Below are 14,107 nucleotides of genomic sequence, written 5' to 3' on the forward strand. Positions count from 1 at the left end.
AAGTGAGGCAAGACTGAGCCTCTGTTCAGACATGAGAACTGGGCATAGTGCATCCCTGCGTCTTCTCTTCCCGTGTTCTTCTTGAATAAGCAATATACATCTTCATAAGCCTCTAAATTCTATTTACAACAATGAAACCTTCACAGTAGGAAGAAGATTCAGAAGAATAACAAAAACCCCCACCTAAATCCAAGAGAAGGCCCCCACTGCCTCTGAGCATCCCACCCTGCGGTAATCCTGAAAGTTCCCTGCTCTGGCCCTACAGCCAAAAACACACTATGAAAAAAAAAATCCCTCCCCAAAAGGTTTGACTTGGCCTCCTCTTTTATCCTTAGTCCTGAGGTTCATCTCACTCAGGTCACGGAGAATGCAAATCTGTAAAATAAAGGACACTGTGTCCTTATGTTGGCAGAGTAATTATTCCCTCAATCAATACTTCATTCCTGTTGATTAAATAATTCACCTTCACTTCGCAACTCAGCCCAGTCCAGCTGACTTAAAGGGGCCAGTCTCCCCATCCCTGCACCCCACGCACCATTAAAGCACCATTAAAATAACCTGCTTGATTATTTCTTCCCACCCCTGACAGTTAATGGCCCCTTTCTTCTCTATGACCCTCCCACCCAGTCCAGATTCTATTTCCAGATTTCTTCAATGGCTTTGTCATAGCCTCCCTCTTGCCAGCCTCTACCCACTCCCAAACCACCCTGAATAAATAATCATCAGATGAATAGCCTGCTTTCCTATCTCAAACTCTAATGGCTTCTTACTGTCTATAGCATAAAGCATAAAATATGGGGCCTAATATTTAAGACACTTCAGAAGATATCCCTAGAGGATATTTCCTCCTTCTCCATACATAGATCTTCCATTAGATTCCAACTTCCTCACTTTTCCCAAACCTCCTCTCCACCTGGTCTTCCTATTCCTTACTGTCAAATATTCTTGGCCCTCAGCCCGAAGACCTCATCATTTCTAATATTATTTCTAACCTCACAGAACCCAGAGAAGTAGCAGTATCTTGGTCCATAATCAGATACTGCCTTATTTTTTTGCCTTATTAATTTAAGACTTGATTATAACATAATAAGATTGAGTTCCACAAACCATTGATAATAATTCAGTATCATTTTTGATATTTTTTAAAGATTTTATTTATTTGAGAGAGAGAGAGACAGCAGAGGGAAGGGCAGAGAGATAGAGAGTGCAGAGCCCGGTGTGGGGCTCAATCTCACGACCCCAAGAGAACCTGAGTGGAAACCAAGAGTCAGATGTTTACCCGACCAAGTCACTCAGGTGCCCCTCATTATTCGATATTCTTAAATAGAAGTCAAAACACATGGCTACAGGCAAGATTCAGCTTCAGATCAGCTTTATGAGATCACAGAGCCTTTTGTTGTTTTAGATTTGAACTTGAATAATTTGAACACCTTGCGGGAAGCGGACTTGTACTCTCCATTTCACCCAGTTCCCATCACTCATGGTTATTTCAGGCCCCACTGCTTCTGACAGTCACGAATCCTGCCTGGTCATGAAGGCATCGGAGTTTGCAGCACCCTCTGAGAGTCACACTTGCCACATCTCATTGCCGTAGTAAAGTCCAGAGACTCCGAGAGGGCACAGGCTGTATCTTCTACTCTTTACATAGCTCATCTCCTGCCCCGCCCCACACGGCACAATACAATACTAAGCACATAGAAGGAGCTTAATAAATACAAATTGAGTGATTCCATATGAGACTGTGGAATCAATTTAGTGAACCATCAGGACTGGGAGACCAAACAAATCAATGAACAAAAGATGGTATCCAAAACAAACAAACAAACAAACAAACAAAGAAACAAAGGATGGTATCCTTCGCCCTGCTGAACTTCCCTTATGCAATGACATATGAACCTTCACGATGGCGAATTTTCTCACTGTGAATCTAGTACTTGCAGCAATGACACCTATTACCCACAATCTGCCCCTGTGAGTCACCCCACTGAAACAGGTGTGATATTTCTCTCAGTTCAAGATACCAATTTAAGTAAGTGTCAGTTCGAGGAGGAAAAGGAAACAGGGATTTTTAATTGGGGACAGGGGAAAGGAGCTAGCTTTCTAAAAATGCTATTTACAGACATAATATTCCAGTGACAGGAAAGCAGAGCAGAAAGCACCTCTTGTTGCCCTAAACAAGAACTGGTTACCCTTGTTCCAACTTCTGTCAAGAGACCTTAGTTGCCCTGTCACTCTAGTGGAATGTTCTGAGTTCCTTTTTTCAAACCCCTTAGGTTGAATTATCCAATAGGTACAAACCTCAGGGATAATCAGGTGACAACCAAAGGGGGTGGCAGGAAGTGGTAGAAAAAGTATGCGGTTTAGAGACAAAACAGGCTAGGGTTTGGAAATTGGCTTTGACACTACTTAGCTTTTCTGAGCCTCAGTATCCTTAGTAAAAGAAAAAAAAAAAAGAAAGTTGGGGGGAGGACAAATGCCTTCCTCAAGTAATTAAATGAGATGCAAATAATAGCAGCTGGCACTTACTGAGATTTATTTTGTGCCAGGCACTGATATAAAGGGCTTTCAATATGCTAACTCATCTGCTCACAACTGTAACGTTATGAAACAGATACTGTAACTGCCTCCATTACACACAGACTGGACACTAAGACAAAAAAGAGATTCTAAGTCACTTTTTGCCCGTCACTTACTTCATGGCAGAAGCAGGATTCAAATACAGGTGCTCTCACTCCAGAGCCCTCCCTACAATGCCCTTGCAGAGCACTTGATATAGCGCTGGCAAACCGAGGCTGTCAACAAAGGAATGAAAAAATGGAAAGAGAGCAGGCAGGAAGAGGGGAAAAATGCTTTATTCCATTTCTTTAGGATCCCAAATCTCCCAAAGTTGGACTTTCCAAGACTGTAGCTCTCCCTCAGTCTTGCCCCTGTCCTGGCCTCCTCTGTGGAAGAACCTAGAATAAATCGCCCTCCACACTCATTCAAGGCATGCAGGACACACAGTGACACAGCCTGGCTGGTTCAGAAGCATCCCAACCAATCACAAGCCAAAGGCCCCAGACCCAACACGAGTCCCTTCAACTCTCTTCCCTTCGAACAAACTCCCTACCTTGCCAGAGGTCTGTCTTCTCCCTCTTCCCTTAAAAATCCTAATTCTGGGGGCACCTTGCTGGCCCCATCCGACTCTTGATTTTGGCGCTCAGGCTGTGTTCTCAAGATTGTGAAATCAAGCCCCTAGTTGGACTCCGTGCTGAGCATGGAGTCTGCTTGAGATTCTCTCTCTCTCTCTCTCTGCCCCTCCCACTCATGCTCTCTCTTTCTAAAATAAATAAATCTTTACCCCCCCTCCCCCCCCAAAAAAAAAAACAAAGAAAGAAAAGAAAAAGAAAGTCCTACTTCTGGGGACTCAGCAGTCTAGCAGCCCCCAAATGCCCTTCACCATATGTGGGGCAGGCCATGGTGGTGTTCAGTGCTGCCACCTTGGGGTTTCTGGTGTTGAAATGAAGAGTCCCCACCACTCACCCTTGTGTGACCCTCCCACACAGACATAGCAAATCCAGCCATATATTATGTTTATTGTCTGTCCTATCAGAGGCAAAGCTGTGGCCACCACAGAGCCACAGAGAACAAAGGAGCCCCAGTAGGTGATTCTTACAGGTAGATGCAGAGGATTGATACTATACCATGGGCTACAGGGTACTTCTAAAATAAAGATAAGAAAAATGCATACTTACAGGAGTGCTGGAGGATCACTCTAAAAGATACAGAATCCCAAGGGGAAACTTTCACACTGGGAGCTCATTACTCTGCTGAAGCAGCTTCGACAACCCATCCTGAAAATGACCCATTTGCACCAAGGAAAAGCTCTAGTCCTAGACATGACTCGGTTTTTGCCAAATTTTGCACAGGCTCTTTGTTCTGATGAACGAAATAGCTCCAGCTGCCCCTAGACCCAGCGTGGAGGGGTCAGTGGGAGCAGACCTAGGGAGCCTGGGGGTGCAGCTTTTCTCACTGCCAGCAAGGTTCCCGGAGGCGGTCCTCTCCAAACCTGCATGTCCCCAGGAGTGCTGGGATGGGTCACCTATTTAGAGAAGGACAGCAGTGCCCATTGGATCACTGGTCACACATGGGCTGCCCTCAGAGAGGCCAGAGGGCTCCTTTAATGGAACTAATTGAGTAGAGCTATGGCCACCATAAGTTAAGAGCGACCGGCATTCAGGAGCTCAGCTGAATGTGCACATATAACTCATAAATCCTCTCAGTTACGCATTTAAAATCAACCACCTTCTTTTATGTTAAACATATCATGTACACTCTCATTTTTTAAATCTTATTTATAATTCAGAGTCTGTAGGTTTCAGGTAACTTTGGGTCAGTCAAGTGATCTTAGGGAAATGGCTTCTTTGTACAATGACTTTTACATGGAGGGCCCATGAGATTTTCCCAGGAGCCTCTGCAAACCCAGACCCCCTCAAACCTGCTTGGAAAATATGGTCTAGGTTTAGACAGATCTGCAACTGTGAAAGTCAAAAAAGGAATAATAAATCAAAGCAAGACAGGTAGGAATTTTTATCATGTTTAATGACACAGATCTTCCCCAAGAAATCCCAATTCATCACAAAATTATTCACATCATTATATACCCCAAAAGCAAAATTTCTCAACTGCAATCTTGGTCCCAATATGATTCCTCAAAATGGAAACAATTCCTTGAGGAATAAAAAGGTAAAATAAGGATAATTTAAACAACAGAGTTAGCTAATCAGAAAGTTAGAAAAAGATTTGCCAAACAAAACAAAAAACAGAAAAGAATGGGCATTTAAGATCTTATCCCTAAACTGAATCAAGGAGTTATGCTCAAACCATTTCATAAAAATTGAACTGGGGCACCTGGGTGGCTGAGTCAGTTAAACGTCTGCCTTTGGCTCAGGTCATCACCCCAGGGTCCTGAGATAGAGTCCCATATCCAGCTCCCTGCTCAGGAGGGAGCTACTTCTCCCTCCTCCCTCTGCTCCTCCCTGGCCGCTGCCCACCCTGCTGCTCATGCTCCCTCTCTCTCTCTAATAAATAAAAATGTTTTTTAAAAATTGAAAAACAAAAATAAACAGTGAAGTCATGGTGTATATTTGAACAATAACTCGTATGGGATACACATCCACTAAAACTGGGTTTCTTCTAGCTATTTATGTCCTTTTTTAAGTGGTCCTTTTCTGAGAACAGTGTCACAGCCTTAATGTAACATGGTATTTTTTTTACTTTTGATGACTACTAGTCGTCAAAATAGCAAACTGACAACTATAGTCCCAGACACACCCAGAACAGATAAGCAAGTGTAATTGAGCATTTGTGTTTTCCAGAAGTGGATGAAATGCTTGTTGTGTTTACTTGGCTTAAAGTCTGAGAAGAGAAAATAAATGAACTTTGTTTTATTGTTTTTGTAGGATTTTTTCCTCCTTTAATTATTAATGTTGTTTTCTGAATTTACCTAACAAACCAATTCCTGTGATCATAATGAAAGAAGGAAATTTGACTCTCACTGAATCCTGTGAAAACAAAAAGGGATTTAGGGTATAGTAGAGGAAAGCCAGGTTGTAATGTGAAGGAAAGACCAAGGCTCCCGTTTTGAGGCCCCTCTGCTCAAGCCTATCTCCAGCCCCACATCACCCGGGCCCAGCCTCCTTGCGCTCCCTCAGTCCACATGAGCATTTCACCAGGGCACCCTTCTAGCTCATTTTAAATCTGGTTTTGGCAGTCGTATCTGCAGAATGTATTTAACTAAAGCACCACTGCAGAGTGTATTTAATTAAAGCAAATATTTCAGAGAAATATTTGAGGAAGGTTTTGTTCCTCATATAAATATATTAAAGCACCACTGGAGAAAAGGTGGGGGCGGGGAGGGGTAGATGACAGGAGTGGATTAAACTACAATTCAAAGAAACTAGTCTCCTCTTACAAATGTGTCCTAGAAAGTGAAACTTTAGAGCAAGATATGAATTCTCCAGATGTAAGGCTCCCTCTTCCTAACTTTTCAGGGGACTTTGAGTCAATACTCAAGCCTAACACTAAAACACAAACAAAAAAAAAACCAGATTTACCAAAAAGAGAAAATCTTTTTTCTTGACTTTTTTCTTGACAGTTTTTTCCTGGAGGATTTATCAGGTTATTCCTTTGAATAGCAGCTTCCTGTAGTTCATGTAAAATGTAAGTTGAGAAAGGAAGGATGGAAGGAGGGAGGGAAGTAGAGAGGGAAAGAGGGCAGGAGGAGGGGGGATGGAGGGAGAGGAAGAGGAAGGAAGGAAAAATGTAAAAACTTTCCAAGAACACATCCAGTGGGGGACCTGGGTGGCTCAGTCGGTCAAGCATCTGCCTTGGACTCAGGTCATGATCTCAGATTCCTGGAATCAAATCCTGCATTGGGCTCTCTGCCTCAGCAGGGAATCTACTTCTCCCTCTGCCCCTCCACCCACTTGTACTTGCCCTCTCTTCTCTCTCTCTCTCTAATAAATAAAATATTTTTAAAAAAAATCAGTGCCACAAATGAGCAGCACCTGAAAAGGGATCCTGACACTTTCCTTAGAATTCTAAAAGGTGCTTTCTAAATGAAAAAGCACCTGCCACCCAACTCTGGTTATTTTTTAGGTGAAGCTCAAAACAAACACGTACACAAACAATAACACAAATTTTCCATCTGGAAAAGAAATTATGAGCCCCACATAGGAAACACTTTAATCAATGACTCTTACCTGGCCACAAAAGACTGAGTACAGGGTTTGATTTGAAAGGGGTGAGACACTGGTGATTCGATACACATAACAAAAATGGTTGTTCATTTCTCTAAGGATGTGGGGGTAGGCTCCTTGAGAGAGATCTTCACGACGTTCCTCCAGCTTTCCTTCAGATTCCCCTGCGAAATTGGAAATTTCACACACTACACGTGGTACCAAGAAAAAGGCTAACAATTAGCACCAAGGAGAAGCAGGGGATGTCATTCTAACCCAACCTTGGCATGTAGCTCTCCCTGGGATCCCTCAGTGTCTGGACCCCCTCTTCCTCCCCGGGGCAGGGGGAGGCCACGTTTGGTAGCTCAATGCAGCAGCTGTGCAACCCTCAGCAAGTTACCAGCCTCCTCTGCATCACATCAGGATGATGATAAGCTGAGCATCGACCTCTTAGTCCTCCTCCTGAGGAGTCAGCACAGTCCTTGGCACGTAGTGACTGCACAGAAACTGCACCGAACTGTTAAACATGCCCCAGTCCTATTCTATGGAACAGGAGCATAGTTTTGAGCACAGAGTGAGTTAGTATAGGATTGGGGAGTGTTCCAAGTCTCCCATCTCAATGGGGGGGGGGGCCTTGCCAATGGCAAGATTTTCAATCCTATATGTGCATCAGAATCTCCCAAAGAACATTTATAAAAATGCCTTTTCCAGGAACCATCCAAAAGGATTCCAATTAAATCAGTCCAGAGGGAGGGATCAGGATTTTTCAGAGCACCCCCCCCCCAGGTGATTCTAGTGCTCATTGAGGACACTGACCCAAGATTGTGACTCCTGATTTGGGTGCATGGTCCCTATCTGTTGGTCTGTTAGACAAGGCCCTGGGATGAAGGAAGGTGTGGCATTATCCATTGTATCAATCCCCATGAGCCACCAAACAACAAGCCCCTCAGAAGCTGGCAACTGAGTCAGAGAGAGGGGGACCTCGGGGTTGGAGCTGGGCTTCGGGAGGCTGGTTTGCCTTTTGCCTTTGCAGAGAGGAAGGGATCCCTGTCAGCGGGAGTACAAGGGCTCCTGCCTGCCCCCTAGGGCCAAGTGAGGTTGGAAGCCACACCAGCCACTGTCCTAGGATCTGGAGGCCTAATGAGCTGTGACAGAACAGAAACCAGCATTTTAATTAGTTTTTCTCCTTTTTCGGTTTCTTTCTTGGTTTCTTTCCATTTCGCTCTTCTTTAATTTTAGAGAGGTTTTTGTGCTACAATTCTTGTCTGGGTCTGAGAACATGAGGCCTGAGTTGCTTGCCCACCCTCTGGCTGGAAGCATCCCTAGCCAAGTGGCTCCTGCCAGCCATGGTGCTGGAGCCCTCGGTGGGCCAGATCTGGTGCCAGGTGGTCAGTCTCTGTTCCCTTCTTGGGAGGGTTGTCGTGAGGAAAACCAACTATGATACAAGGCTGCTAGAAGGCACCTCTGGGAGAAGGCCGAGTTCCCAAGTCTGCCTGAGGGACCAGAAGGTGTCACAGAGGAGGGCCCCTTGAAAGTGGAGCCTCAGTGAGCGCATGCCTGACATGGGCCATGACACAGAGACAATCGCACCTTCCAAGAAAACTAGGATTAATCAGGGAGGGGGCAGGAAGTGGTTTATAGGATTTTTTTTTTTGGTGGCAAAATGCACATTTAACGCAAAATTTTGTTTATGTTGATAAGATTTTAACCACTTTAAAGTATACAAAGGATAATCTAGTTTATACCAAAGTACCAAGTCCCAAAACATCCCGAATAAGGAGAAATGGATGTATTCCAACCCCTCCTGCCCAATTCTTCTACCTGTTCCCTTGTCAGACAATTGGATTTACTGTTTTTTTTGGTTCAAGAATCCCTGGCCCTTCTGTGGTAAGAGTGAACTGTTTCATTTCCCCTCAGTCTTGGAGATCACTAGGGATCCAGGAGAGGAACAGCTAATCAACAGTGAAAGAGCAGAAGTAGAGAGACAAGGAGATAAGAACTGGAGTGACAGGCAGGAGAAAGTCCTTGAGGAAAGCAAGGCTGGGGACAAGCAGTGGGAGCCCACTGGGTCTCCTGCAGATGGTTCCCTCCGGGGCTCTCCCGGACCCATTGGGGGGGGGGGACTCTAGCCACCCCATCTTAGGGGCCTGATCTTGGTTGTTTGGATATTTCCTAGATTCACTGAGACACTCGGCATCCTCCTAATAAATGCCATACTTGCTTAAGACAAGCCAAAATCACCTGCATTTTTTTTTTTTTACAACCATGAACATTTTCACTAACACAGCCTTCCAGCACCCCTGCCTCACTATGAAGGCATGACCCAAAAATTACTGATATGGGGTGGTGGTATGGAGAGCTTCCCAGAGAAGGCCTACGAGCATATTCCAAACCACTGGTTGGGAATTTGTGTTATGAAGGAAACTCATTTTCTTCTTCTTTTTTTTTTAAGTAAACTCTACCCCCAACATGGGGCTTGAACTCATGACTCTGAGATCAAGAGTCACACGCTCCACTGACTGAGCCAGCCAGGCACCCCTAAGGAAACCCACTTTCTAAAAGACAGAAATTACTCACTTTTTGTTCTTCCTTTCTCTCTATCCCCTCCCATCAGCATCCACATATCAGCTGGTTTTATGTAACCTGATGTCACCCATGCTGAAAGTCAACACAATTTAGCGTTCGGTAATGATGTGGGCCATGTTCCCGTGGTGGTCATTATGTGGGCTATGTTCCATATAACCACCTAATAAATACCTAGATGACTGTTTTGGCAACTGGAGATTAAGTGGCCCAGAATCCATCCTTTCATCAACCAAGCAGAACGTTCTGAGGTAGAAGCCTGCAGAACGGGCTATTACTGAGCCGTCCTCCACATTCCTTGGTGCTGATGACAGGGAGTCCTGGCCAGCCTGGGGGCAAGGTGGATTGTGCCCTAAAGCATGAATGACCCTGGAGCCAGACTTTCAGGAGCCTGACTGCAGTGAACACCTAGCATTTCATCCCACACTCTTTTATGGTTTAAAAAGATTCATAATTATTTTGATGTTGCTAGGATGATGTTGTTGCATAATACAACAGCGCAGCACATGGGAGATGTTCGAGGACACTGTCCACAGACCCTGCTCGGATTCCAAAGGGCTCAGCTTTCTCCCCAGGGCTCCCCTATCACACACTCTGGGGTTGGGGAGGCAGTGGGATATAATGGTTTAAAAGCATGGTTGCTGGGGCACCTGGGTGGCTCAGTCGGTTAAGCATCTGCCTTTGGCTCAGATCATGATCCTCGGGTCCTGGGATCAAATCCTCCACTGGGCTCCCTGCTCCACAGAGAGTCTGCCTCTCCCCACTGCTCATACTCTTGCTTGTTCTCTCTCTCTCAAATGAACAAATTTTTTAAAAGATAAATATTTTTTTAAAAAAATTTTTAAATAATAAAAGCATGGTTGCTGAAGCCAGACCACCCAGGTTCCTATCCCTAGCTGTGTCATTCACTGACCATGTGACTTTGAACAAGGCACTTAGCCTCTCCATGCCTCAGTTTCCCTGTGAAATGTAACTAATGATAGAATCTACTTTATAGGAGTGTTGTAAGAATTAGATATTAACTCATCTAATGCACGTTAAATGTTTGCACCAGTTCCTGGAACTCAGGAAGCACTTAATAAGGAAGAGCTATCACAATTCTAGGCCTGGGTAGGAAGGGACAAGAAGAGAGCATCTAAGGAATGATGTCACCACACAGTATGGCCAACTACTGACCACAGACCTGAATTCTACAGCTGCCTCATTACCTCATTCAACACTCACAAAAATATATTTACTGAGTACCAACCACAGTGGAAGATCATCTGCTACCAGGGTGGTAGCAGGGTGGCAGCAGGGGGAGTTAGGTTCTTGCTCAGGGCACACACCTATCATATGGAGTTGATTTCATGTACTGTCGTGTGCCAAAGCTGGCTACAAACTGGTGAGATAGTCCCTGGCCTTGGGAAGGTTTCAAATAGAAGGGGCAATCAACCCCCTACAAAACAACCAACCCATACAAAAATATAACCACAAGTGGTATCATGCTTTGGAAAGAAAAGGGCAGGGCACTAAAAAAGGTATGCCTTGGAGGGGAAGGAAGTGTCCTAGAAAGTCATGAGACCAGACGATTAAACAGAAGTGACCCAAGCAGGGTCAGGAAGCAGTATTCCAGACAGAAAGCATGACATGTGCAAAGGCCCTGTGGCAGGAAAGAGCCTGTGTTCAAGGAGCTAGAGCAGGTACCATCAAAGAAGAGGGAAGAGAGGGTGGGGAGAGAGGGAGACCAAGACAGGGCTGGGAGACCACAGATACATGTGCTGTCATTCTCCTGTGGGGAAGAAAAACATGGTTCTTGGGTCTCCACCCTGTCTCCTGTCCAACACGTTTTCTAGTTACTTCATATTGACAGCAGGAAATTATTTAAGCAAATCAAAATAAGCAGCACTAAACTGCTTACTTACATAAGACAGCAGCTTAAAAATATCTCTGTTCATGCACTGGGTATTTCTTCAGCAGGTAGCTTGGTTGTTCAAAGATATAACTTGCTTCAGAGATAGGATATTCCTGTAACAAAAGCAAATCCAGCAACTGTGTTACTCCTGTCATATAAATCAATGCTACTCAGATGCGTGGTTTTGCATTTAGGAGGCCCACAGACTCCACACGTGCCATATATGTGCAGTTTACTACACACGTGTGCACACAGGTATTCTCTTCTTTTCTGATCTTCCCCGTCCCTTCCTTTCCTTCTTTTCACCTTTTAAGGGGATTCCGACTTGAAAAGCTCAGAAATTAACAAAGCAAATCCCGTGCCTTGGCCAAGAGGAAGCAAAGTAATTCACAACCCCTGCCTGTGAAAAATCAAATGCTCATTTAGAAGTGGCATCCTATATATGTAGCATATGCCAGTGTTTAAATAAAGTCAAGACAACCCCTTTGACGATGACGACGACGACAACAACGACATGGGGGCACTGCTAACCCTGCATTCAAATTCTTTGGAGATGGTGATAGGTCACTTGTCCGATGGCTATATACCCACAGCAAAGTACTGGGTGTATCTACCCATGGGTTAGAAACACTCTCTACACCTCACAAGCAGCAAAACACCTTACTAACTTTTAAATTCTTCTTCCCTGTGTGTGGCCTGTGTGGCCTGTGTGACCTCACACAGGCCACAACTTCCCCAGACTGGGACTCCTGTGCGTGGTGCAAGGAGATGCGCCTCGGGCCAGGGAGACTGTCTTTAGGACGCTGCTCCCTCTCGCTGCAGGACCTCTGCCTGGGCGTGCTGCACCACGCACCAGCTGCTACTTCATTGCTCAGACCAGAACTCCCTTGTCTCTTCCTCAGGGAAGCCTGCCCTGATTCCCAACCAAATCAAATAGCCCCTTTCATACACTCTCAGGACACCATGCCCCCCCCGTCCCTGGGAAGCATCACCATCTTACATTAATCTCTACGGTTACTTGATTGATGTCTGTCGCCTTGCAGCCCCAGTAAGTCCCCGTTCCCATATTATTTTGTTGGCAGTGCTTTCATTTTCTCAGAAGCCCTACCTTGTGTAGGTGTTGCTGAGCTCTGTGGGATGTCAGGAGACTGCACACCCTTTCATGGATCTTCCTCCACGTGTTCTGAGAATAAGGGTTGAACCTGCTGGATACATGAAACCAGGTCAGAATATTATGCAGCTGCTAAAAAGGACACTTAGAGCACAGAACACATGGGTTGATATTTATAATAGCAAGAAGCAGCAGTAACATGTAAAAGAGTATACACAGTGTGGCTTCAGTGTCTTCATGCCTATGCCTAAGACACACTAACAATAAAAGCAGCCAAAACATTAAGAATGGCTTGTTTCTGAGTATGTGGCTGTGAGTGATTCTTCACTTGACTGTTTCAGATACTTCTCTAAAAAACAGATCCTGCTAGGAATGCCTGGATAGCTCAGCAAATAAGCATCTGCCTTCGGCTCAGGGTGTGATCCTGGAGTCCTGAGATTGACTCCCACATTGGGCTCCCTGCATGGACCCTGTTCCTCCCTCTGCCTGTGTCTCGTCTCTCTCTTTCTGTGTCTCTCATGGATAAATAAGTAAAATCTTAAATAAGTAAGTAAGTAAGTAAATAAATAAATGATCCTGCTTCTATGTTTAGAAGTTTGATCCATGGGTACCTTCGTGGGTTCAGTGGTTGAGCATCTGCCTTTGGCTCAAAGCGTGATGGTGGGGTCTGGGGATTGAGTCCCACTCCCCTCCGGGGAGTCTGCTTCTCCCTCTATGTCTCTGCCTCTCTCTGTGTGTCTCTCATGAATAAATAAATAAAATCTTACAAAAAATATATTATCTTCTGTTCCATTTTCCTGGAGTTAAGGTGGCCAAATTGTCCTGACTTGTCTGGGAGTAAAGGGTTTTCCAGAATGCAGGACTTTAAGAGCTAAAGTCAGAACAGTCCCTGGCCAAGTGGATAGCTGGTCATCTTACCAGATAGTATAGTTTGGAAAATAAAGGTCCCTCTCTTGATTTCTGGCCTGCCTACCACATATATGCAATTGTAGCAGTGCGGGGGGGGGGGGGGGGCATTATTTGTGACAATCATATAAATAAACCAAGAAAACATGTCTAGAAAAAGAAAAAAACATATCTACATGTTAATAATCTTTGTCTTTGGGCGGCAGGACTTTGGGTGATTTTTTTCACTCCTTTTGTTTTTTATGAAAGATAAAAATGGATAATTAAATAGCATTTATGCCAAGTTAGCTGTCTGTCCTTTTTTTTAAGATTTTATTTATTTATTAATGAGAGACACAGAGGGAGAAGCAGACTCCCTGCAGGGAGCCCGATGCAGGACTCGATCCCAGGACCCAGGGATCATGACCTGAGCCAAAAGCAGACGCTCAACCACTGAGCCACCCAAGTGCTCCTCTGTCCTCTTTTTAACAAGCATTCTGAGATATGCTTTCCACTGGCAAAAGAAAAGTCTCAACTCTTCCTTCCAGGAAGATTTAAAGAGGTATAGTCATTTTTCATATCACCAGCTAAATATCCCTAAGGCAGCAAAGTGACCAGGCTCTACTCCTCCTAGACCACAACACACTCTTCAAGCAAAGAGATGGGTGTTTGCTGCTGACCTTTCTCGGAAAACAGGCTGATCCAGAAGAGGGCTGGGGGATCTGGAGTGCTGGAAGGTGGCCAATGAAGCTTCCGGGTGAAGATCAGCATCCCCTTGGTTATTGTAACTGGGCGAGGGTTTTCCAAACTTACTTGAATCTAAAGATGATGGTGAATCTTTCCTTAAAACAATCCGTTCATCTGGCTCTTTGATAACCTAGGTGAGAATGTGTATGATTTTTTAGTTGTAATTTT

General features: G+C 44.7%; 1 protein-coding gene across 5 annotated transcripts in view; it reads right to left on the reverse strand.

Moving 5' to 3' along the window:
• Positions 1-4,591: 4,591 nt before the first annotated feature.
• The window catches only part of SPATA6L (spermatogenesis associated 6 like), a 40,693-nt gene continuing 31,177 nt past the window's right edge, over positions 4,592-14,107 (reverse strand). For 3 of the 5 annotated variants that reach the window (XM_055311890.1, XM_055311887.1, XM_055311888.1), the window contains 4 exons: positions 13,873-14,069; positions 12,305-12,401; positions 11,207-11,309; positions 6,570-6,904 (listed from right to left, as the gene is read on the reverse strand). In XM_055311890.1, coding sequence (XP_055167865.1) covers positions 11,220-11,309; positions 12,305-12,401; positions 13,873-14,069 — 384 coding nt within the window. In that variant the 3' untranslated portion in view covers positions 6,570-6,904; positions 11,207-11,219. Of the gene's footprint in view, positions 6,184-6,569; positions 6,905-11,206; positions 11,310-12,304; positions 12,402-13,872; positions 14,070-14,107 lie in introns of those variants that run through there. The other 2 variants (XR_008662622.1, XM_055311891.1) reach the window with 2 other exon arrangements.

Source organism: Nyctereutes procyonoides, unplaced genomic scaffold, assembly GCF_905146905.1.
Source record: "Nyctereutes procyonoides isolate TBG_1078 unplaced genomic scaffold, NYPRO_anot_genome, whole genome shotgun sequence".
NCBI lineage: Eukaryota > Metazoa > Chordata > Mammalia > Carnivora > Canidae > Nyctereutes > Nyctereutes procyonoides.